Source organism: Pseudophryne corroboree, assembly GCF_028390025.1.
Source record: "Pseudophryne corroboree isolate aPseCor3 chromosome 3 unlocalized genomic scaffold, aPseCor3.hap2 SUPER_3_unloc_10, whole genome shotgun sequence".
Classification (NCBI taxonomy): Eukaryota; Metazoa; Chordata; class Amphibia; order Anura; family Myobatrachidae; genus Pseudophryne; species Pseudophryne corroboree.
This window is the reverse complement of record NW_026967494.1, coordinates 2,216,285-2,242,472: the sequence shown is the minus strand read 5'-3', so window position 1 is coordinate 2,242,472 and position 26,188 is coordinate 2,216,285. Positions and strand designations below refer to the sequence as shown.

At 48.4% G+C, this 26,188-nt stretch overlaps 1 protein-coding gene and 1 pseudogene across 1 annotated transcript in view; one reads left to right on the top strand and one right to left on the bottom strand.

Moving 5' to 3' along the window:
• LOC134983225 (zinc finger protein 271-like) overlaps window positions 1-26,188 on the top strand; it is a 152,442-nt pseudogene that overhangs the window by 54,093 nt on the left and 72,161 nt on the right.
• LOC134983233 (oocyte zinc finger protein XlCOF22-like) overlaps window positions 60-26,188 on the bottom strand; it is a 36,716-nt gene continuing 10,587 nt past the window's right edge. The window contains exon 7 of the mRNA XM_063948967.1: window positions 60-2,230. Coding sequence (XP_063805037.1) covers window positions 987-2,230 — 1,244 coding nt within the window. The 3' untranslated portion in view covers window positions 60-986. The remainder of the gene's footprint in view (window positions 2,231-26,188) is intronic.

Sequence of the window (26,188 nt, the reverse complement as noted above, 5' to 3'; positions counted from 1 at the left end):
CACTAATGCCATTTGCCCTGCCTCCCCCACACTACTACTACCCACCCTCCCCCCAGTACTGCCACCACCATCTTCCCCCACTACTGCTACCTGCCCGGTCTCCTTCCACTACTGCCACTTACCCTGTCTGCCCCACTACTGCCACCACCGTCTCTCCCCACTACTGCAACCCTCCCTGTCTCAGCCCACTACTGCCACTGCCCTGTCTTCTTCCGCTTCTGCCACCACCTTGTCTCCTCCTCTGACACCTTAACTCTGCTTGAGGACAAGAGTCTCACAGACACTGCCTCCTGCAGTCCCCACTACTGCCAGCCACCCTGAGTACACCCTCAGCTCTGCTTGGGGATATTACCCAGACAGTGCCACTGATACAGCAATAGTGCCACCCACCCTGTCTACCCCTGACATCTCAGCACTGCTTGGGGATTCTTGGTACTGCTGGTAACAGACCTTCATCTGCAGATGGAAGTAAGAAAGCAGGGCAGTAAGGAGTTAGAAGCTGCTTCTGGTACCTGTGACCCTGGTCATGTAGGGCTGGGAGAGTCAGTAAGATTATGTAATAGTTACCATCTTACAGGCAGCCGGTGAAGGGAACAGAGAATGGGTGTTATGTGGCAAGTCTGATTGGTAGTAAAGCTGAGCTGTAGCCCTGCCCTTTGTTGGTGAGCTTCTATCATAAGGACCTGTTTCACCAGGACTGAGTCACAGCCAACTGGCATCACCCACACCTGGAGCTCAGCTAGACAACCATTTAGGATTGGTACTGGGTTCTCAGTACCCGGAGCAAGAGACAGGTCATCTGCATAGCAGTGGTAGATGAGGGCATGACATATGATTATTTCACCCAGTGGTAACATGTATATTGCAAAAAGCATAGGAGATAGGATAAGAACCTTGAAGAACAACGTATGGCAATAATAAGTATACTCCAGAAAATGAAATGGTTCCTCACCTGATGAAGTCTAATATGTACAACAAGAGATGATTTATTTCTCAGAGCATGGAAATGGCCTCTTATCTGTGTGACTTCTCTGATATGTAACAAGTTGTGATTTCTGTGTAAAACATTTCCCACATTCAGAGCAAGAAAATGGCTTCTCACCTGTGTGACTTCTCTCATGGTTTCTAAGATCTGATTTGTGTGCAGAACATTTCCCACACTCAGAACATGGAAATGTATTCTCACCTGTGTGAGTTCTCCGATGTCTAACAAGTTGTGATTTCCGTGTAAAACATTTCCCACACGCAGAGCAAGAAAATGGCTTCTCACCTGTGTGACTTCGCTGATGTGTAACAAGTGGTGATTTCTGGGAAAAACATTTACCGCACTCAGAGCAAGAAAATGGCTTCTCACCTGTGTGACTTCGCTGATGTGTAACAAGTGGTGATTTCTGGGAAAAACATTTACCGCACTCAGAGCAAGAAAATGGCTTCTCACCTGTGTGACTTCTCTGATGTATAACAAGATGTGATTTATTTAAACAATGTTTCCCACACTCAGAGCAAGAAAATGGCTTCTCACCTGTGTGACTTCTGTGATGTGTAACAAGTTGTGATTTCCATCTAAAACATTTCCCACACTCAGAGCAAGAAAATGGCTTCTCACCTGTGTGACTTCTCTGATGTGTAACAAGTTGTGATTTCTGGGAAAAACATTTCCCACACTCAGAACAAGAAAACGGCTTCTCACCTGTGTGACTTCGCTGATGTGTAACAAGTTGTGATTTCCATGTAAAACATTTCCCACACTCAGAGCAAGAAAATGGCCTCTCACCTGTATGACTTCTGTGATATATAACAAGATGTGATTTACTTAAACATTTCCCACAATCAGAGCGAGAAAATGGCTTCTCACCTGTGTGACTTCTCTGATGTGTAACAAGATTTGATTTCCGTGCAAAACATTTCCCACACTCAGAACATGGGAATGGCCTCTCACCTTCCTTAGCTGGCTGATGGGTAATACGTTTTGTGTTCTGTGTAAAACATTTGGCATCTATAGAACAGGGAAACACTGTATCTACTCTCAGAGCTGTAACAGATGCACCAATATCAGAGTGATCAGGAGAACATTTCCCATGATCAGAGAGACCAGCTGATAGAGCTGGATGTATCACTGAGGTAATGGGGTTATCTCCTGGAGAATCCTGTATTCTGTCATTATCTTTTATGTCACAATCCGGGGATAACATTAGATGTCCTTCTGAGATATTCCTGCTTGTGTGTCCATCTGCTGGAAATAAAATACATTATGGAAATGTGACATTTTCTGTAACAATATTAATCTTGTAAACAAATGTAATATTATAATAAGACTTAGATATATCTCTCTCTTTTACTGGTAACTAACCATGAAGTATAAATGGAGATATAGTCACTCGCCAAGTCCTGTGTCAGCACCAATGTAAAACAATGGATGGGGAACATATCGTATGAATTGGAGATTCTAGATGAACAATAACATCAGTCATATGAGCTGATGGATCAGAGAAATGTCTCCTAACGTTACTCCTGGAAGCATTGGTAAGGTAGCATTCCTTTATGTGTGTGCTCATACGCTGGTAAGCCTGTACATGTGTTACTCGCCCTTATATAAGGTATATTGCTACAGTAGAGTAGGTGTGGAACAATGTATTTTACATGCAATACACCATATTATACACTGCAATCATCATCATCATCTGCTGGGTTATAATCCACTCTTACACCCTCATCATCAGTGTCTTACCTCTATATTCACAATAGTAATAAGGATGATGTGTGTACAGTAAGTATGATATAGAGAATGACATATCAGAATCTATACAGCTGCCGCCATACTTCTGCTTCTCATACGTGTGCTACTGGCAGCAGTGAACATCTAAGAGTGCAGGGAAGACAGCAGAGTCTGATGAGAAAGAGATTGTGAAAAAGGAAAAGGGTTTGCTTGCCGCACAGTTCAAAAGGACATTCTATATGGCAAATTGCCAAGGGAACAGTTCAAATATAGTTTATTAGTACCTATTCCCCAAATTTCAGTATCAATTACAATTTGGTCTGTAATTTAATCACAGATATAGGGGGGTGCTCCCTGAGAGTTAATATTTTAATTTTAATACACAATTTTTACCCTAAGGTAAACAAGAACTCTCCTATGATGGGGCACTCAGGTAATATTCATGAGTGTGTGCTATATCTAATGAACCAATAGGGAAGAGAAAGAGTAAGAGAGGAAAATAGATAAGGTTGGAGAAAGTTTCTCCTAAAATATAACTTTTATTATATCAATATATAAAATAGGCGAAATATAGACATACTACATATAATACCATACAATACAACATATAACACATATACTTAAAAAGGGTACAGGTATTGGTTGTTACCAGTTGAGACGTATGAGTGTAAAAAGCTGTAATAGAGACTAAGTCGAGACTTGCTAGAGCAATTTCAGGGTTCTGCTGCCTCGTATGTGCTTTTGCATTTGTATACGTAGTTGAGAGACCCTTACTTTTGCCAGTCTCTAGAATTGTAGACAGTGCCAGAGACTAGATGGAGAGCGTCCCATTCACTTCTGCTTTTGGTTGATAACCTAAGTGGTCAGTGCAACCAATGAGAAAGCTACTGACACTTAACCTTCTCTGGTGTTAGAAAGAGTAAAGATTATATACAGGCAAGACTATATTGCAAATTTCCTGGTTCTGCTGCCATGCATGTGCTCAAGCATTATATGCATGGTGAGAGACCATTACTCATGCTAGTCTATGGAAGTAGAGATACAGCTTGTCAGTATGCACCGTGTCTCATTCACCTCAGAAATAGGCTGATGATATTATAATCAGTGCAGCCAATTCTCAGGTTACTGACACCTTGCTGCTGAAATGCTTGAAAATGCGGAAACAATGCGTTTGATTATTTAGCTGAAATAGGAAGAAATCATTGTTCTCAGCTTTAATCACAGTTAAATGTCCTGATTTTACTGTATCAACTAATCAATGTGCCGTATAACATTTCTAACAGTCTGTCCCACTCATTTTATTTCTGGGTATGTCTGGCTGTGTGTCACATTTTCAACATATATAGTGACATGTATGTTGATGGAATAATCTGCAAATCTATCAATAAAAAATAAGAATTATTCCAAAAAACCATTTATCCAGCCAGAAGTGATTTTAATACCCCTGGTTTTTCAATACATCCGTCTCATGCATTTCTGAATTAATTCAGCAACTGGTAACAGCATAAGAGTTTTATAACATATGCAGTTTAGTGAAGCATTGGTACATTGTTAATACTCATTTCCTGCTCATAACAGTATGTGGCATAGTATAGCAATTTTACCGTTAATTGAACCTAACGGACTAGCATGTGCTGATCATGATTGCGTATGGCAGACGGCTTCACTAAACAGAAAGAAAATTTATGTGTTCATACGACCTGTACCCTGGGGCCACCCGCCGTGCGCACTGGCTGGGCACCCTAACCGCTTCCTTCCTTCAACGTACGTTTCGCCGTAGCTTGTTCACAAAGGGGGGAACAGCCTCCCTTTGTGAACAAGCTACGGCGAAACGTACGTTGAAGGAAGGAAGCGGTTAGGGCGCCCAGCCAGTGCGCACGGCGGGTGGCCCCAGGGTACAGGTCGTATGAACACATAAATTTTCTTTCTGTTTAGTGAAGCCGTCTGCCATACGCAATCATGATCAGCACATGCTAGTCCGTTAGGTTCAATTAACGGTAAAATTGCTATACTATGCCACATACTGTTATGAGCAGGAAATGAGTATTAACAATGTACCAATGCTTCACTAAACTGCATATGTTATAAAACTCTTATGCTGTTACCAGTTGCTGAATTAATTCAGAAATGCATGAGACGGATGTATTGAAAAACCAGGGGTATTAAAATCACTTCTGGCTGGATAAATGGTTTTTTGGAATAATTCTTATTTTTTATTGATAGATTTGCAGATTATTCCATCAACATACATGTCACTATATATGTTGAAAATGTGACACACAGCCAGACATACCCAGAAATAAAATGAGTGGGACAGACTGTTAGAAATGTTATACGGCACATTGATTAGTTGATACAGTAAAATCAGGACATTTAACTGTGATTAAAGCTGAGAACAATGATTTCTTCCTATTTCAGCTAAATAATCAAACGCATTGTTTCCGCATTTTCAAGCATTTCAGCAGCAAGGTGTCAGTAACCTGAGAATTGGCTGCACTGATTATAATATCATCAGCCTATTTCTGAGGTGAATGAGACACGGTGCATACTGACAAGCTGTATCTCTACTTCCATAGACTAGCATGAGTAATGGTCTCTCACCATGCATATAATGCTTGAGCACATGCATGGCAGCAGAACCAGGAAATTTGCAATATAGTCTTGCCTGTATATAATCTTTACTCTTTCTAACACCAGAGAAGGTTAAGTGTCAGTAGCTTTCTCATTGGTTGCACTGACCACTTAGGTTATCAACCAAAAGCAGAAGTGAATGGGACGCTCTCCATCTAGTCTCTGGCACTGTCTACAATTCTAGAGACTGGCAAAAGTAAGGGTCTCTCAACTACGTATACAAATGCAAAAGCACATACGAGGCAGCAGAACCCTGAAATTGCTCTAGCAAGTCTCGACTTAGTCTCTATTACAGCTTTTTACACTCATACGTCTCAACTGGTAACAACCAATACCTGTACCCTTTTTAAGTATATGTGTTATATGTTGTATTGTATGGTATTATATGTAGTATGTCTATATTTCGCCTATTTTATATATTGATATAATAAAAGTTATATTTTAGGAGAAACTTTCTCCAACCTTATCTATTTTCCTCTCTTACTCTTTCTCTTCCCTATTGGTTCATTAGATATAGCACACACTCATGAATATTACCTGAGTGCCCCATCATAGGAGAGTTCTTGTTTACCTTAGGGTAAAAATTGTGTATTAAAGAGAAAGAGATTGTGTCTGCCTTTGCAGGGAGGTACCACACCTGTCACCCCTGTTAGTATATAAAATAATAAATAAGAGGAGTGTGGTCCATGCAGACCTGCTTTCTGGAGCTCTCCTCACTAAGTGGCTTCTTATTTACCCTACTTGATAGCTCTCAGCCACCGCTGGGACCAAGACCCAATCTATTTTGTCCCCCACTCCCACTACCCTAAAGCCGCTTGCTCTACTCACTCCGGGCACTGTTCACTGCCGCAGCCTAGTGACGCCACTGAAGCCATGGGCTGTATTCTGGGGCTATGTGCGCCCAGTCTTTCCTGCACGCTCTAGACACCTGACTTGGAGGTGCTTTTGGCTGCAGGGGTGGGATGGTTAGGGTTAGGCTGTGGGTAGGTGGGGGGGTTAGAGTTAGGCATCCCCAGAGAGGGATAGGGTTAGGCTTCTAGGGTGGTGGGGCTAGGCTGTGGGGGAGAGAGGGTTAGGCAGCAGGGAGAAGGGTTAGGTTTAGCACCACTGGGGAGGTTTAGGGAAAGGCTGTGGGGGAGGGATGGTTAGGCTGTGGGGGAGGGATGGTTAGGCTGTGGGTAGGGGGGGTTAGGCTGTGCGTAGGGGGGTTAGGAATCCCATGGGGAGGGTTAGGTTGTGTGGGATAGAGGGTTAGGCATCCCCCGGGAAAGGTTACGCTGTGGGGGATGGAGGGTTAGGCTGCTAGGGTGGCACGGTTAGGCATCCACTGGGAAGTATTAGGCTATGGGGGAGGGAGGATTAAGCTGTGGAAGAGGGAGGGTTAAGCTGTGGGGGAGGGAGGGTTAGGCTGCAGGTAGTGGGGGCTAAGGCATCCCCCGAGGAGGGTTAGGCTGCAGGTAGGGAGGGTTATGCTACCCCCAGGAACGGTTAGGCTGTGGGGGAGGAAAGGTTAGGCTGCTAGGGTGGGAGGATTAGGCTGCGGGTAGGGGGGGTTAGGCATTCTCCTGGGAGGGTTAGGTTGTCGGTAGGGGGGTTATGCATCACCCGAGGGGGTTAACACCACTAGGGTGGGAGGGTTAGGCTGTGGGTAGGGGGGGGCTAAGGCATCCCACGTGGAGTGTTAGGTTGTGGGGAAGGGGGGGTTAGGCTGTTTGTAGGGGGGGGGTTAGGCTGTGGAGGAGGGAGGGTTAGGCTGTGGGTAGGGGGAGTTAGGCATCTCACAGGGGGGTTAGCACCACTGGGGAGGGTTAGGGACAGGCTGTGTGTAGGGGGGGTTAGGCATCTCCCGGGGGAATTAGCACCACTGGGGAGGGTTAGGGACAGGCTGTGGGAAAGGCTGGTTAGTGTGAGGGGGGAATCTGGAATGCTGCCGTCGGCATAATGACAGCGGGTAGCCCGGGCTTTGGGATATCCTATGTATTCTGTTTTCACCATAGCGTTAGCAGCACAAATGAAAGGACCAGAGGCAGGAACAACGAAGTTCTAGAAATTGCAGCAACCATCACTATGACTGGATACATGAAGAGATGCAGCGTTACATAAGACACACACACTACCTTATTAATAACATCCAGCTCACCCACATAAGTCACCCCACCAGGCAGCCATCACGGAGCTGAGGCTGAGCTCCTGCTTCTCTGTCAGTGCACAGATGATAACAGTGGGCGGTCTGAGGCAGACACCGGCCGCACTTCATTCCCTGCGGACCACCCCTCCTTTCCTACAGCCAGCCCGGCCAGACACTGAGCCCCTGCTGGCTGATAAGCTGCGGGGCGGACGCTGCAGCCCGGACCAGGACACAATAGAAGTGGTGGGACTGGGGAGCAGAGAGGGAGGGGGTGGTGCACTAGTGGTTAAAAAAGCTGCTGTAGATGATGAATCCAGGTACTTGATTAAAATAAAAAAACGGACACACGAGCCACGAACTGAAAGGGTTGACCTAAAGTGACGTCACCGCTGAGCAGAAAGTGTGATGTATAACAAGAAAGTTCCCACCATAGGCGCTACATTGTAACACTGCCGTGTGCCGCCTGTCACTCAGTACAGGAGCACACAGCCGATGCTACAATGTGGCGCTCCCTGATTGGCTGAAGAAACCCACTTAGACAGCAGTCAGAGTGGGTTTCTGGCATTCGGGGAAAGGTGACCTATGTGCAAACATGGGGCCCCTTTCAGTTTGTGGCTCGGGTGTCCGGTTTTTTATTTTAATTCAAGTACGTGGATTACAAAGGGATTCGCGGAGAAGCCTAGGACCCTGGATCTGGTGAGTAGAATTTATTCAACAGGTACCCCTTGGATTCTACTGGAGAAGAGGACCGACCTGCGTGTGAACATAAGGTAAGTATGTATGTATGTTTGTGTGCATGTATGTAATAAATCTTTACTTTCAAGGTGTGTGTGTCTTGTCTTTTTTTGGGTATTTTTTTAGTAGTAGTACTACAGGTACCAGCGGGCCCGTTTTTCCGCCGCATGCTGGTACTTGTGGTTCTCCAAGTACCAGCATGCGGGGGAGGCTTGCTGGGCCTTGTAGTACTGCTACTAAAAACAATATCTTTTCATTTACACAAAAGGCTATCAGCCCCCCCATCCGCAGCCCATTGGATGGGGGGGGACAGCCTCGGGCTTCACCCCTGGCCCTTGGGTGGCTGGATGAGGGGACCCCTTGATTGAAGGGGTCCCCACTCCCCCAGGGTACCCCGGCCAGGGGTGACTAGTTGGATTTTTGATGCCACGGCCGCAGGGCACTATATAAAAGTGACCCCCGGCTGTGGCATTATCTGTCCAGCTAGTGGAGCCCGGTGCTGGTTTTAAAAATACGGGGGACCCCTACTTTGTCACCCGTATTTTTGGAACCAGGACCAGGCGCAGAGCCCGATGCTGGTTGCTTAAATATGGGGGAACCCCTGTCATTTTTTTCCCCATATTTCTGCAACCAGGATCGGCTCAAAGAGCCCGAGGCTGGTTATGCTTAGGAGGGGGGACCCCACGCAATTTTTTATTTTATTTTACAGTGTTTAATTTAAAAAAATTAAAAAAAATGAACCCCAGCACGGATCACACAGATCCGGCCGAGATTCATTGTAAAAAAGTCGGCAGTGTTTTGCTAATCACTGCCGTAAAAATAAAAAATAAAAACACGAATGACATCGACATCGGAACAAAAGAAAAACCCGAATACGACAGCTTAGTAAATTAGTCGTAATAAATTCAAAAAGTTGCAGTTTTACACTTTCGATGTCATTCGTGATTGAACTTTGACCTTTTTCCGAAAAATACGAATCTTAGTAAATTTACCACTTACTCTAATCTAGGATTGATGGAGTCCTGTATAAAGACTTTTCCCTTTGAATACTGATGGAATTCAATACTTTATCCATTTCTCACTGATTTCTGATAAAGCGGCCAAATGTCTGCGTACTGTGCAGTTGTGTGGTGCTAGAAGAACACATTCGAAAGGGCTTTCTACGTAGTCTCCTGTTGTAATGTCTTACTAGCCTACAGTTTCTTAGGTCTTTAAATTGCGGATGTTATAGATAATGAGAATACAGTCATTTTCACCTGAGAATTTTACTATCATTTAATTTTTCTCCAGAAGAAAACGAGTTTTATAGTAAGAACTTACACTGGGCTCCACAAGTCTGGACAATGGGGTGTAGAGTAGGATCTTGATCCGAGGCACCAACAGGCTCAAAGCTTTGATTGTTCCCAGAATGCACAGTGCCGCCTCCTATATCACCCCGCCTCCCAGCACAGGAGCTTAGTTTAGTTAACCTGCCCAATGCAGTAGCAGGAAAAGAGACGGTTAGTAGCCACATACACCACACTCTCACGACAGGAGAAGTGTCAGCGGCTAATGCCATATGAACCCAAAGAAGCTAAGTGCGTCAGGGTGGGCGCCTTGTGGAGCCCAGTGTACCTCACAGAAAGAGTTTTAACCAAGGTAGGTTCTTACCATAAAACTCGTTTTCTGCTGCGAGGTACACTGGGCTCCACAAGTCTGGACAATGGGAATGTCCTAAAGCAGGTCCTTATGGGAGGGGACGCACTGTAGCAGGCACAAGAACCCGGCATCCAAAGGAAGCATCCTAAGAAGTGGCAGTATCGAAGGCATAGAACCTAATGAACGTGTTCCCGGAGGACCATGTAGCCGCCTTGCACAATTGTTCAAGGGACGCACCGCGTTGGGCCGCCCAAGAAGGACCAACAGACTGAGTAGAATGGGCCATAATGTGAGCAGGAGCTGACAGACCAGCCTGTAAATATAATTCTGATCCACCTGGCCAGGGTCTGCTTGTGAGCAGGCCAGCAACGTTTGTGAAATCCAAACAAAACAGAGAGAGAATCAGATTTTTGAATAGAAGCAGTTCTCTTCACATAGATATAGAGAGCCCGTACCACATCCAAAGACCGCTGTTTGGGAGACAAATCAGGAGAGACAAAGGCTGGAACCACAATCTCCTGATTAAGATGGAACGAAGAAACCACCTTAGGCAAATTTCTGGGACGAGTCCTAAGAACCGCCCGGTCATGGTGAAAAATCAGATATGGGGAACTACAAGACAAGGCACCCAAATCCGACACTCTTCTAGCAGAGGCAATAGCCAGCAAGAACACCACCTTAAGGAAAAGCCACTTAAGGTCAGCAGAACCAAGAGGTTCAAACGGAGGCTCCTACAACGCCTCCAAAACCACTGACAAGTCCCAAGGAGTCACAGGCGGGACATAGGGAGGTTAGATACGCAACACACCCTGAGTGAAAGTATGAACATCAGGTAAAGTCGCAATTTTTCTCTGAAACCACACCGACAAGGCAGAAATATGAACCTTGAGGGAGGCCAGACGCAGGCCTAAATGCAGGCCCTGTTGCAGAAAAGCCAAAAGTTTGGCTGTACTAAACTTGGAAGCGTCATAATTGTTAGATGCGCACCAAACAAAGTATGAATGCCAGACCCTATGGTAAATCCGAGCAGAAGCCGGTTTCCGGGCCCGCAACATAGTTTTAATGACCTCTTCATAAAAACCCTTAGCCCTCAAGACGGAAGCTTCAAGAGCCATGCCGTCAGAGATAGCCGGGCTAGGTCCTGGTAGACACAAAGGCCCTGAACGAGAAGGTCTGGGCGTTGCGGAAGTAGAAGAGGACGCTCTGACGACAGGCCTTGTAGGTCTGACAACCAGTGCCGTCTGGACCACGCCGGAGCTATGAGAAGCAGATTTCCTCTTTCTTGCCTGGACTTCTGAATTACCCTGGGCAGGAGTGACACCGGAGGGAACACGTACGGCAGCTGAAACATCCACGGCACCGCCAGCGCATCCACGAATGCTGCTTGAGGATCCCTTGTCCGAAGACCGGAACCTTGTGATTGTGTCAAGAAGCCATCAGATCCACATCTGGAAGATCCAACCTTTCCACGAGGAGTTGAAACACTTCTGGATGGAGGCCCCACTCGCCGGCATGCACATCCTGACTGAGAAGTCCGCTTCCCAATTCAGGACTCCCGGAATGAATATTGCCGATATTGCCGGTAGATGGCATTCTGCCCAATGTAGAATCGTGAGGCTTCCTTCATTGCCAAATGGCTTTGAGTGCCGCCTTGATAATTTATGTAAGCCATTGTGTTGGCATTGTCCGACTGTACTTCAACAGGACGGTTCTGAATCAAATGCTGGGCTAGGTTCAATGCATTGAAGACCGCCCGCAATTCCAGAATGCTGATCGAGAGGAGAGATTCCTCCTTGGTCCACTGACCCTGCAAGGAGTACTGCTCCAGCACCGCGCCCCAACCTCTTAGACTGGCATCTGTCGTCAACAGGACCCAGTTGGATATCCAGAAGGGACGGCCCCTGCACAATTGGTTCTGGAGCCACCAGAGCAGCGACAGACGGACCTCCGGAGTCAAAGAGATCATTTGAGACCTGATCCGGTGAGGCAGGCCGTCCCACTTGGCTAGAATCAGCTTCTGGAGGGGGTGAGAATGGAATTGAGCATACTCCACCATGTCGAATGCTGACACCATGAGGCCCAGCACCTGCATTGACGAATGTATCGACACTTGCGGACGAGAAAGGAAGCAACGAATCCTGTCCTGAAGCTTCAGGACTTTCTCCTGAGACAAGAACAACCTCTGGTTGGGAGTGTCCAACAGCGCTCCCAGGTGCACCATGCTCTGAGCAGGGACCAGGGAGAATTTCTTCCAGTTGATGAGCCCCCCGTGGGCTTGTAGGAACCGGACCGTCATATGCAGATGATGCAGGAGAAGATCTGTGGAATTTTCCAGGATTAACAAGTCGTCCAGATACGGCAGTATCCTGACCCCTTGACGGCAGAGTACCACCGTCATCACCGCCAGAACTTTGGTGAAGACTCGCGGAGCCGTTGTCAAACCAAAAGGTAACGCCCGAAACTGGTAATGGAGGTTGCCAATAGCGAACCTCAGGTATTGTTGATGTGACATTGCTATAGGAATATGCAGGTAAGCTTCCTGTATGTCCAGGGAGACCATGTAGTCCCCAGGTTCCAAGGCCTTGAGGTTGAGAATGGGCCGGGAGGACCCATTCGGTTTCGGGACTAGAAACAGCGGAGAATAGTACCCCCAGCACCTCTGCGCAAGAGGCACCTGTACTACAACTCCTGTATCCAGGAGGGTCTGTACCACCGAATGCAGAGTGTTTGCCTTTGTCTGGTCCTAGTCTGTCTGGCAAAAACGATGAGGGGGTCGGTCTTTGAAGGCTATGGCGTAACCTCGAGTGACGACTTCCTGTACCCAGGCATCTGAAGTGGTCTTGAACCATTCCTGGGTATACCCTAGGAGCCGCCCCCCCACCCTGGGATCCCCAAGGGGGAGGCCCGCCCCGTCATGGGGCAGGCTTATCGGTTTTGGCTGCTGGCTGACGGTCAGCCCAGGCTCTTTTGGGCTTCGGCTTACCAGGTTTGGAAGTGCGGGCCTGCTTATGGTACGCCTGACCTTTTGCTTTACCTGTAGGACGAAAGGGGCGAAAGGACATGCCTTTGGCCTTCAACACAGAAGGAGCTGTATTAAGCAGACAGGCAGTCTTGGTAGTAGCCAAGTCAGCCACTATCTTATTTAAGTCCTCCCCAAACAGAATATCTCCCTTGAAAGGGAGTACCTCCAGGGTTTTTCTAGAGTCCAGATCCACAGACCAGGATCTCAGCCACAATATCCTGCGAGCCAGGACTGATGTAGTAGCGGCCTTGGCTGCTAGGATACCGGCATCAGAAGCCGCCTCTTTAATATAGCAAGAAGCTGTGACAATATATGACAAGCATTGTCTAGCATGGTCGGAGGAGATTTCAGCTTCTAACTCCAAGGCCCATGCTTCAATAGCCTCAGCAGCCCATGAAGCTGCAATAGTGGGCCTTTGTGTAGCAGCCGTGAGGGTGTAAATCGCTTTTAGACAACCCTCCACACGTTTATACGTAGGCTCTTTCAGAGACGTGACGGTAGTGACAGGTAGAGCTGAGGAAACCACCATCCTAGCCACATGCGAGTCCACTGGAGGAGGCGTTTCCCAATTCTTAGACAGCTCCGATGCAAGGGTAAAGCGAGCCAGCATCTTCTTTTGAGGCACAAACTTCGTACCAGGGTTTTCCCAGGGTTCCTGACGTATATCCACTAGGTGGTCAGAGTGAGGTAAAACTTATTTAATCACCTTCTGACGCTTGAACCTATCTGGTTTCTTAGGAGGAACGGATGGCTCAGGATCATCCATAATCTGTAAAATCAACTTAATAGCCTCCAAAAGATCAGGAACATCCACATGTGAACTACCCTCCCCATCAGCAGTATCTGTGTCAGAACCTGTGGGGTCAGTGTAAGTGCCATCTTCATCAGACGAGGTGTCAGTGACAGCAGTGAATTGTGAGATGAGCGCTCGCTTAGAGGACCTCTTGGACGAAGGCGAGCGACAGTCAGACTTTTTAGTAGTCAAGGACTGGTTCAACTTCTTTAATTGAGCAGATAAATCATCCGCCCACGGCGGGTTAGCTGCAGGGACCACATACGGTTGTACCGGCATAGGGGGTCCCATAGGGGGTGTTAGTTTATGAACTAGCGTATGCAGAAGCGTGGAGAAAGTGGCCCACGGTGGGTCAGTATGTGCCTCTGTTGCCACAGTCCCACTGGGGGGCAAGGAGCCCCCAGAACCAGAGCCCACAGCTGCTATATTCTCCTTATATGTGCCTGTGGCTTCAGCAACACCGGCAGTGTGTTCAGCCCCAGAACCGTTACCCTCAGAAGCAGACATGATATAACTTGCAGTATCAGGTAACACAGTACAATTATCAGCAGCACAATACCTCTTACCCAAATCCCTACGCAGTGTAGTCAGCCCAGGCAGAGATAAAGGAGAGATATGGGGACTATATCACAGAGAAAAAATAAGAATTTACTCACCGGTAATTCTATTTCTCGTAGTCCGTAGTGGATGCTGGGGACTCCGTAAGGACCATGGGGAATAGACGGGCTCCGCAGGAGACTGGGCACTCTAAAGAAAGATTTAGGACTATCTGGTGTGCACTGGCTCCTCCCCCTATGACTCTCCTCCAAGCCTCAGTTAGGAACTGTGCCCGGAAGAGCTGACACAATAATAAAGGATTTTGAATCCCGGGTAAGACTCATACTAGCCACACCAATCACAACATATAACACGTGATAGGAACCCCGGTTAACAGTATGATAACAATGGAGCCTCTGAATAGATGGCTCGCAATAACAACTTGATTTTTGTAACAATAACTATGTACAAGTATTGCAGACAATCCGCACTTGGGATGGGCGCCCAGCATCCACTACGGACTACAAGAAATAGAATTACCGGTGAGTAAATTCTTATTTTCTTTGACGTCCTAGTGGATGCTGGGGACTCCGTAAGAACCATGGGGATTATACCAAAGCTCCCAAACGGGCGGGAGAGTGCGGATGACTCTGCAGCACCGAATGAGAAAACTGTCCTCCTCAGCCAGGGTATCAATTTTGTAGAATTTTGCAAACGTGTTTGCCCCTGACCAAGTAGCTGCTCAGCAAAGTTGTAAAGCCGAGACCCCTCGGGCAGCCGCCCAAGATGAGCCCACCTTCCTTGTGGAATGGGCTTTTATTGATTTAGGCTGCGGTAATCCCACCGCAGAATGCGCCAGCTGAATAGTGCTACAAATCCAGCGCGCAATAGACTGCTCAGAAGCAGGAGCACCCAGCTTGTTGGGTGCATACAGGATAAACAGCGAGTCAGTCTTTCTAACTCCAGACGTCCTGGAAACATAAATTTTCAGGGCCCTGACTACGTCCAGTAACTTGGAATCCTCCAAGACCCTAGTAGCCGCAGGCCCACAATAGGATGGTTCAAGTGAAAAGCTGAGACCACCTTCGGAGAAACTGAGGACGAGTCCTCAACTCTGCCCTATCCATATGGAAAATCAGATAAGGACTTTTACAAGACAAAGCCGCCAATTCTGATACCCACCTGGCCGAAGCCAGGGCCAACAACAGAACCACCTTCCACGTGAGATATTTTAAATTCACAGTCTTAAGTGGCTCGAACCAATGTGATTTCAGGAATTCCAAAACCACATTTAGATCCCAAGGTGCCACTGGGGGCACAAAAGGAGGCTGAATATGCAGAACTCCTTTGACAAAAGTCTGAACTACAGGCAGTGAAGCCCGTTCTTTCTGGAAGAAAATCGACAGAGCCGAAATCTGGACCTTGATGGACCCCAATTTGAGGCCCAACGTCACTCCTGCTTGCAGGAATTGTAGGAATCGACCCAGCTGAAATTCCTCCGTCGGGGCCTTCTTGGCCTCACACCACGCAACATATTTTCGCCAAATGCGGTGATAACGTTTTGCGGTGACATCCTTCCTGGCTTTGATCAGGGTAGGGATGACTTCCTCCGGAATGCCCATTAGGATCCGGTGTTAAACCGCCATGCCGTCAAACGTAGCCACGGTAAGTCTTGGAACAGACAGGATCCCTGCTGCAGCAGGTCTTGTCTGAGCGGCAGAGGCCAAGGGTCCTCTGCAAGCATCTCTTAAAGTTCCGGGTACCAAGCTCTTCGTGGCCAATCCGGAACCACGAGTATAGTTTCCACTCCTCGCTTTCATATGATTCTCAGTACCTTGGGAATGAGAGGCAGAGGAGGAAACACATAAACCGACTGGTACACCCACAGTGTCACTAGAGCGTCCACAGCGATCGCCTGAGGGTCCCTTGACCTGGCGCAATATCTTTTCAACTTTTTGTTGAGGCGGGACGCCATCATGTCCACCCGTGGTCATTCCCAACGGTTTACCCGCATTTGGAAAACTTCTGGATGAAGTCCCCATTCTCCCGGGTGTAGGTCGCCCATCGGAGAATCCTTGTGGCTTCTGCCATCGCCATCCTGCTTCTTGTGCCGCCCTGTCTGTTTACATGGGCAACCGCCGTGATGTTGTCTGATTGGATCAGTACCGGCTGGTTCTGAAGCAGGGGCCTTGCTTGGCTTAGGGCATTGTAAATGGCCCTTATCTCCAGAATATTTATGTGAAGCGAAATCTCCTTGGAAATGTCTTCCCTGTGTGACTGCACCCCAGCCCCGAAGGCTGGCATCCGTGGTCACCAGGACCCAGTCCTGTATTTCGAATCTGCGGCCCTCTAGTAGATGAGCCCTCTGCAGCCACCACAGCAGCGACACCCTGTTTCTTGCTGACAGGGTTATCCGCTGTTGTATCTGTAGATGGGACCCGGACCATTTGTCCCACAGGTCCCACTGGAACGTCCTTGCGTGGAACCTTTCCGAATGGAATTATGCTTCGTACGAAGCTACCATTTTTCCCAGGACTCGTGTGCATTGATGTACCGACACCTGTCCTGGTTTTAGGATGTCTCTGACTAGAGATGACAACTCCTCGGCTTTTTCCACTGGAAGAAACACTCTTTTCTGGTCTGTGTCCAGAATCATTCCCAGGAACAGAAGACGTGTCGTCGGGACCAGCTGTGACTTTGGAATATTGAGAATCCAGCCGTGCTGTTGTAGCACTTCCCGAGAGAGTGCTACCCTCACTACCAACTGTTATTTGGACCTCGCCTTTATCAGGAGATCGTCCAAGTACGGGATAATAAAAACTTCCTTCTTGCGAAAGAGTATCATCATTTCGGCCATTACCTTGGTAAAGACCTTCGGTGCCGTGGACAACTCCAACGGCAGCGTCTGGAACTGATAGTGACAGTCCTGTACCACATATCTGAGGTACTCCTGGTGAGGAGGGTAAATGGGGACATTCAGGTACGCATCCTTGATGTCCAGGGAGACCCTGTAATCCCCCTCGTCCAGGCTCGTAATAACCGCCCTGAGCGATTCCATCTTGAACTTGAATCTTCTGATATCAAAGTTCAAGTATTTTAATTTTAAGATGGGTCTCACCGAACCGTTATGTTTCGGTACCACAACCATTGTGGAATAGTAACCCCTTCCTTGCTGAAGGAGGGGCACCTTGACAATCACTTGTTGTGATTATAGTGTTGAATAGCCACCAACACCGCCTCCCTGGCAGAGGGAGGTGCCGGTAAGGCAGATTTTAGGAAACGGCGGGGGGGAAGAACGTCTCGAACTCCAGCCTGTACCCCTGAGATACTACTTGAAGGACCCAGGGATCCATGTGAGAGAGCCCACTGGGCGCTGAAATTTCTGAGACGGGCCCCCACCGTACCCGGGTCCGCCTGAGCAGCCCCAGAGTCATGCTGTGGACTTACCGGACGCAGGGAGGACTTCTGCTCTTGGGAACTAGCTGTGTGCTGCAGCTTTTTCCTCTACCTTTGCCTCTCGGCAGAAAGGATGAGCCTCTAGCCCTCTTGCTTTTCTGGGGCCGAAAGGACTGTCCTTGATGATACTGTGCTTTCTTTTGTTGTGGGGTAGCCTGTGGGGAAAAAAAGTCGATTTCCCAGCAGTAGCTGTGAAAACGAGGTCTGAAAGACCATCCCCAAACAGTTTTACCCCCTTATAGGGCAAACTTCCCTGTGCCGATTCGAGTCGGCATCGCCTGACCATTGCCGAGTCCATAACCCCCGTCTGGCGGCAATGGACCTAGCGCTTATTTTTGATGCCAGCCGGCAAATATCCCTCTGTGCATCACGCATGTATAAGACTGTGTCTTTTATATGCTCTATTGTCAGCAAAATATTGTCCCTATCCATAGTTATTTTCCGACAGGGAATCTGACCACGCAGCGGGAGCACTGCACATCCATGCCGAAGCAATGGCTGGTCGCAATATAATGCCCGAGTGTGTGACTATATCTTTTAGGGTAACCTCCTGCTTTCTATCAGCAGGTTCCTTCAGGGCGGCCGTATCCGGAGACGGTAGTGCCACCTTTTCTGATAAGCGTGTAAGCGCTTTATCTACCCTATGGGGTGTTTCTCAACGTGACCTATCCTCTGGCGGGAAAGGGTACGCTGCCAATAACCGTTTAGAAATTATCAATTTCTTACCGGGGGAAGACCACGCTTCCTCACACACCTCATTTAATTCCTCAGATGCAGGAAAAACTGCTGGTAGTTTTCTCTCACCAAACATAATACCCTTTTATGTGGTACCTGGGGTATTATCATAAATGTGTAATACATTTTTCATTGCCTCAATCATGTAACGGGTGGACCTATTTGGAGGGTACACTAGTCTCATCGTCGTCGACACTGGAGTCGGTATCCGTATCGACATCTGTGTCTGCCATCTGAGGTAGCGGGCGTTTTTAGAGCCCCCCATGACATTTGAGACGCTGGAACAGGCACAAGCTGAGTAGCCGGCTGTTCTGTGTCGTCGACCTTTTGTGTAAGGAGTTGACACTTTCACGTAATCCTTCCATAAGTCCAACCACACCGGTGTCGACCCCGCAGGGGGTGACATCACATTTACAGGCATTCGCTCCGCCTCCACATCATTATCCTCCTCATACATGTCGACACAGCCGTACCGACACACCGCACACACACAGGGAATTCTCTGACAGAGGACAGGACCCCACAAAGCCCTTTGGGGAGACAGAGGGAGAGTATGCCAGCACACACCAGGGTGCTATATATCACCGGGATATCACCTATAAAGAGTGTTTTCCCTTATAGCTGCCTATATATATTGTATACTGCGCCTAAATTGTGCCCCCCCCTCTCTTTTTAACCCTTTCTGTAGTGTATTGACTGCAGGGGAGAGCCAGGGAGCTTCCCTCAAGCGGAGCTGTGAGGGAAAAATGGCGCCAGTGTGCTGAGGGAGATAGCTCCGCCCCTTTTTCGCGGACTTTTCTCCCACATTTTTATGGCTTCTGGCAGGGGCTAAAAAGCACCTATATAGCCTCTAGGGCTATATATGGTGCCAGTTTGCCAGCCAAGATGTCAGTATTGCTGCTCAGGGCGCCCCCCCCCAGCGCCCTGCACCCATCAGTGACCGCAGTGTGTGGTGTGCATGAGGAGCAATGGCGCACAGCTGCAGTGCTGTGCGTTACCTTGGAGAAGACAGAAGTCTTCAGCCGCCGATTTTCCGGACCACCCTCTTGCTTCTGGCTCTGTAAGGGGGACGGCGGCGCGGCTCTGGGAACGGACGACGAGGTTGGGTCCTGTGTTCGATCCCTCTGGAGCTAATGGTGTCCAGTAGCCTAAGAAGCCCAAGCTACCACCACTTAGGTAGGTTCGCTTCTTCTCCCCTTATCGGTGCAGTGAGCCTGTTGCCAGCAGGTCTCACTGAAAATAAAAAACCTAACATATACTTTCTTCCTAGGAGCTCAGGAGAGCCCCTAGTGTGCATCCAGCTCGGCCGGGCACAGAAATCTAACTGAGGCTTGGAGGAGGGGCATAGAGGGAGGAGACAGTGCACACCAGATAGTCCTAAATCTTTCTTTAGAGTGCCCAGTCTCCTGCGGAGCCCGTCTATTCCCCATGGTCCTTACGGAGTCCCCAGCATCCACTAGGACGTCAGAGAAATACGTAATACAGTATATATTTGTGAAAATCCTATCTTAGATAATACCTGATGCACCAAACCCCCTCAGGTTATAGAATATAGGGATAGCAGGTTGAGTTAGAGACACGAGATGGACACCACTCAGCTATCAATGCACACACAGATAGTCACAGTCTGTACAATGCAGAGGTTATTACTAACAATAATACTGCACTGGACTAGCTTACACAGCTATATAACAATAGATATAACAGTACACAGTAAGAACTGGATGTATATCACAGGGTAATTGTACTATAAAACCCTGACTAAATGCACTCTCTTTCTTAACTATCATGGTCTAAAAAGGCAGGTAGAATACTTAAGTGTCATGTAAAGTCACAGCGCTGACAACCAGGCGGCTTTACATAGGAGGATTTGCCCAAGCAGTCCCAGGAACAGTGAGCTGAGAGATAATGGCCCCGCAGACACTGACAGGGAGTGAGGAAAAGACAGATATGCAGCTCCAGGGCGGGAACACTTGCTGGAAATGGCGCCCTGGGGCTGGGGGAGGGGCTTCAGGTCTAAGCCTTATCCCCTCTGCTGGCAAAACCACCCGGTACTGTGGGCGATCGTAAACTAGGTTTTAAGAGAAAACCTGACCTGCGCCGATGCCCTGGTGATCTAGTGGGATCGCCAGTATCCACCGCCAGCACGCACGGCCCGCCTCCCACTGACCGCGCCGGATCGCGATAAAGACAGGGTCCCGCAAGCGGGACCCACTTACCACCTCCCGAAGCGCGGCCACGCGATCCTGGAGAGCCTCAGCCGTGTGTGTCTAACATGAAGAAAACCGGAGCCTCCGCTGTAAGTACCCAGCAACCAGGGCTCGGGAGTGTACAGCGCCGCTGGGGAGAGCTGGAGCTGCAGCAGTGAAGACATTTACCACCGCTGCTGCCCTTGAAGTCTTCACTTTTTTCTTCAAAAAAAGCTTTTCTCTATCGTCCTAAGTGGATGCTGGGGTTCCTGAAAGGACCATGGGGAATAGCGGCTCCGCAGGAGACAGGGCACAAAAGTAAAGCTTTTACAGGTCAGGTGGTGTGTACTGGCTCCTCCCCCTATGACCCTCCTCCAGACTCCAGTTAGATTTTTGTGCCCGGCCGAGAAGGGTGCAATTCTAGGTGGCTCTCATAAAGAGCTGCTTAGAGAGTTTAGCTTAGGTGTTTTATTTTACAGTGATTCCTGCTGGCAACAGGATCACTGCAACGAGGGACAGAGGGGAGAAGAAGTGAACTCACCTGCGTGCAGAATGGATTGGCTTCTTGGCTACTGGACATGAAGCTCCAGAGGGACGATCACAGGTACAGCCTGGATGGTCACCGGAGCCACGCCGCCGGCCCCCTCGCAGATGCTGAAGCAAGAAGAGGTCCAGAATCGGCGGCTGAAGACTCCTGCAGTCTTCTTAAGGTAGCGCACAGCACTGCAGCTGTGCGCCATTTTCCTCTCAGCACACTTCACACGGCAGTCACTGAGGGTGCAGGGCGCTGGGGGGGGGCGCCCTGGGAGGCAAATGAAAACCTTTAAAAAGGCTAAAAATACCTCACATATAGCCCCAGAGGCTATATGGAGATATTTACCCCTGCCTAAATGTACTAAATAGCGGGAGACGAGCCCGCCGAAAAAGGGGCGGGGCCTATCTCCTCAGCACACGGCGCCATTTTCTGTCACAGCTCCGCTGGTCAGGAAGGCTCCCAGGTCTCTCCCCTGCACTGCACTACAGAAACAGGGTATAACAGAGAGGGGGGGCAAAATAAATGGCAATATATTAATATAAAAGCAGCTATAAGGGAGCACTTAATCATAAGGCTATCCCTGTCATATATAGCGCTTTTTGGTGTGTGCTGGCAGACTCTCCCTCTGTCTCCCCAAAGGGCTAGTGGGTCCTGTCTTCGTATAGAGCATTCCCTGTGTGTCTGCTGTGTGTCGGTACGTGTGTGTCGACATGTATGAGGACGTTATTGGTGTGGAGGCGGAGCAATTGCCAAATATGAGGATGTCACCTCCTAGGGGGTCGACACCAAAATGGATGCTTTTATTTGTGGAATTACGGGATAGCGTCAACTCGCTTAAGCAGTCGTTTGCCGACATGAGGCGGCCGGACACTCAATTAGTGCCTGTCCAGGCGCCTCAAACACCGTCAGGGGCTGTAAAACGCCCTTTGCCTCAGTCGGTCGACACAGACCCAGACACAGGCACTGATTCCGGTGGTGAAGGTGACGAATCAACCGTATTTTCCAGTAGGGCCACACGTTATATGATTTTGGCAATAAAGGAGATGTTACATTTAGCTGATACTACAGGTACCACTAAACAGGGTATTATGTGGGGTGTGAAAAAACTACCAGTAGTTTTTCCCGAATCAGAAGAATTAAATGACGTGTGTGATGAAGCGTGGGGTGCCCCGATAAAAAACTGCTAATTTCAAAGAAGTTATTGGCTTTATACCCTTTCCCACCAGAGGTTAGGGAGCGCTGGGAAACACCTCCTAGGGTGGACAAAGCGCTAACACGCTTATCAAAACAAGTGGCGTTACCCTCTCCTGAGACGGCCGCACTTAAAGATCCATCAGATAGGAGGATGGAAAATATCCAAAAAGGTATATACACACATACAGGTGTTATACTATGACCAGCTATAGCGACAGCCTGGATGTGCAGTGCTGGAGTAGTTTGGTCAGAGTCCCTGATTGAAAATATTGATACCCTGGATAGGGACAATGTTTTACTGTCGTTAGAGCAAATAAAGGATGCATTTCTTTATATGCGTGATGCACAGAGAGATATCTGCACACGGCATCACGGGTAAGTGCTATGTCCATTTCGGCCAGAAGAGCTTTATGGACACGACAGTGGACAGGCGATGCGTAGAGGAGTTATTTGGGGTCGGTCTATCGGATTTGGTGGCCACGGCTAAGGCCGGGAAATCCACCTTTCTACCTCAAGTCACTCCCCAACAGGAAAAGGCACCGACCTTTCAACCGCAGCCCTTTCGTTCCTTTAAAAATAAGAGAGCAAAGGGCTATTCATATCTGCCACGAGGCAGAGGACGAGGGAAGAGACAGCAACAGGCAGCTCCTTCCCAGGAACAGAAGCCCTCCCCGGCTTGTACAAAAGCCTCAGCATGACGCTGGGGCTTCGCAAGCGGACTCGGGGGCGGTAGGAGGTCGTCTCAAGAATTACAGCGCGCAGTGGGCTCACTCGCAGGTAAATCCCTGGATCCTGCAGATAATATCTCAGGGGTACAGGTTGAAATTAGAGACAGAGCCACCTCGCCGTTTCCTGAAGTCTGCTTTACCAACGTCCCCCTCAGAAAGGGAGACGGTTTTGGAAGCCATTCACAAGCTGTATTCTCAGCAGGTGATAGTCAAGGTACCTCTTCTACAACAAGGGAAGGGGTATTATTCCACTCTATTTGTGGTACCGAAGCCGGATGGTTCGGTAAGGCCTATTCTAAATCTGAAGTCCTTGAACCTGTACATAAAGAAGTTCAAGTTCAAGATGGAGTCACTCAGAGCAGTGATAGCGAACCTGGAAGAAGGGGACTTTATGGTATCCTTGGACATCAAGGATGCGTATCTCCACGTTCCAATTTACCCCTCACACCAGGGGTACCTCAGGTTCGTTGTACAAATCTGTCGCTATCAGTTTCAGACGCTGCCGTTTGGTTTGTCCACGGCACCTCGGGTCTTTACAAAGGTAATGGCCGAGATAATATTTCTTCTTCGAAGAAAAGGCGTATTAATTATCCCATACTTGGACGATCTCCTAATAAGGGCAAGGTCCAGAGAACAGCTAGAGATGGGTTTAGCACTATCTCAAGAGGTGCTAAAGCAGCACGGATGGATTCTGAATATTCCAAAATCCCAATTAATGCCGACAACTCGTCTGCTGTTCCTGGGGATGATTCTGGACACAGTTCAGAAAAAGGTTTTTCTTCCCGAGGAAAAAGCCAAGGAGTTATCTGACCTGGTCAGGAACCTCCTAAAACCAGGAAAGGTGTCTGTACACAAGAGTCCTGGGAAAAAATGGTAGCTTCTTACGAAGCAATCCCTTTCGGCAGATTCCATGCAAAGGGATCTGTTGGACAAATGGTCAGGGTCGCATCTTCAGATGCACCTGCGGATAACCCTGTCGCCGAGGACAAGGGTATCCCTTCTGTGGTGGTTGCAGGAGGCTCATCTATTGGAGGGCCGCAGATTCGGCATACAGGATTGGATCCTGGTGACCATGGATGCCAGCCTGAGAGGCTGGGGAGCAGTCACACAGGGAAGAAATTTCCAGGGAGTGTGGTCGAGCCTGAAAAAGTCTCTTCACATAAGCATTCTGGAACTAAGAGCAATCTACAATGCTCTAAGCCAGGCGGAACCTCTGCTTCAAGGAAGACCGGTGTTGATCCAGTCGGACAACATCACGACAGTCGCCCATGTAAACAGACAGGGCGGCACAAGAAGCAGGAGGGCAATGGCAGAAGCTGCCAGGATCCTTCGCTGGGCGGAGAATCACGTGATAGCACTGTCAGCAGTATTCATCCCGGGCGTGGACAACTGGGAAGCAGACTTCCTCAGCAGACACGACCTTCACCCGGGAGAGTGGGGACTTCATCCAGAAGTTTTCCACATGCTATTAAACCGTTGGGTAAAACCAATGGTGGACATGATGGCGTCTCGCCTCAACAAAACACTGGACAGGTATTGCGCCAGGTCAAGAGATCCGCAGGCAATAGCTGTGGACGCGCTGGTAACACCTTGGGTGTACCAGTCGGTATATGTGTTTCCTCCTCTGCCTCTCATACCAAAGGTATTGAGGATTATACGGCAAAGAGGAGTAAGACTAGTGGCTCCGGATTGGCCAAGAAGGACTTGGTACCCGGAACTTCAAGAGATGGTCACGGACGATCCGTGGCCTCTACTTCTGAGAAGGGACCTGCTTCAGCAGGGTCCTTGTCTTTTTCAAGACTTACCGCGGCTGCGTTTGACGGCATGGCGTTTGAATGCCAGATCCTAAAAGGAAAAGGCATTCCAGAAGAAGTCATTCCTACCTTGATAAAGGCAAGGAAGGAAGTCACCGCGAAGCATTATCACCGTATTTGGCGAAAATATGTTGCGTGGTGCGAGCAGCGGAGTGCTCCGATGGAGGAATTTCAACTGGGTCGTTTCCTACATTTCCTGCAATCAGGATTGTCTATGGGTCTCAAATTGGGATCTATTAAGGTTCAAATTTCGGCCCTATCAATATTCTTCCAAAAAGAATTGGCCTCAGTCCCTGAGGTCCAGATTTTTATCAAAGGAGTACTGCATATACAGCCTCCTGTGGTGCCTAAGGTGGCACCGTGGGATCTAAATGTAGTTTTAGATTTCCTCAAATCCAATTGGAACCACTAAAGAATGTGGATTTGAAATATCTCACATGGAAAGTGACTATGTTACTGACCCTGGCTTCGGCCGGGAGAGTATCTGAACTGGCGGCTTTATCTTATAAAAGCCCTTATTTAATTTTCCATTCGACATAGGGCAGAGCTGCGGACGCGTCCGCATTTTCTCCCTAAGGTGGTATCAGCGTTTCACCTGAACCAGCCTATTGTAGTGCCTGCGGCTACAGACGACTTGAAGGACTCCAAGTTGTTGGACGTTGTCAGAGCCTTAAAAATATACATTTAAAGGACGGCTGGAGTCAGAAAATCTGACTCGCTGTTTATACTGTATGCACCCAACAAGTTGGGTGCACCTGCTTCTAAGCAGTCGATTGCTCGTTGGATTTGTAACAAAATTCAACTTGTACATTCTGTGGCAGGCCTGCCACAGCCTAAATCTGTTAAGGCCCATTCCACAAGGAAGGTGGGCTCATCTTGGGCGGCTGCCCGAGGGGTCTCGGCATTACAACTCTGCCGAGCAGCTACGTGGTCAGGGGAGAACACGTTTGTAAAATTTTACAAATTTGATACCCTGGCAAAGGAGGACCTGGAGTTCTCTCATTCGGTGCTGCAGGGTCATCCGCACTCTCCCGCCCGTTTGGGAGCTTTGGTATAATCCCCATGGTCCTTTCAGGAACCCCAGCATCCACTTAGGACGATAGAGAAAATAAGAATTTACTTACCGATAATTCTATTTCTCGGAGTCCGTAGTGGATGCTGGGCGCCCATCCCAAGTGCGGATTATCTGCAATACTTGTACATAGTTATTGTTAACTAATTCGGGTTATTGTTTAGGAAGCCATCTTTCAGAGGCTCCTCTGTTATCATACTGTTAACTGGGTTTAGATCACAAGTTGTACGGTGTGATTGGTGTGGCTGGTATGAGTCTTACCCGG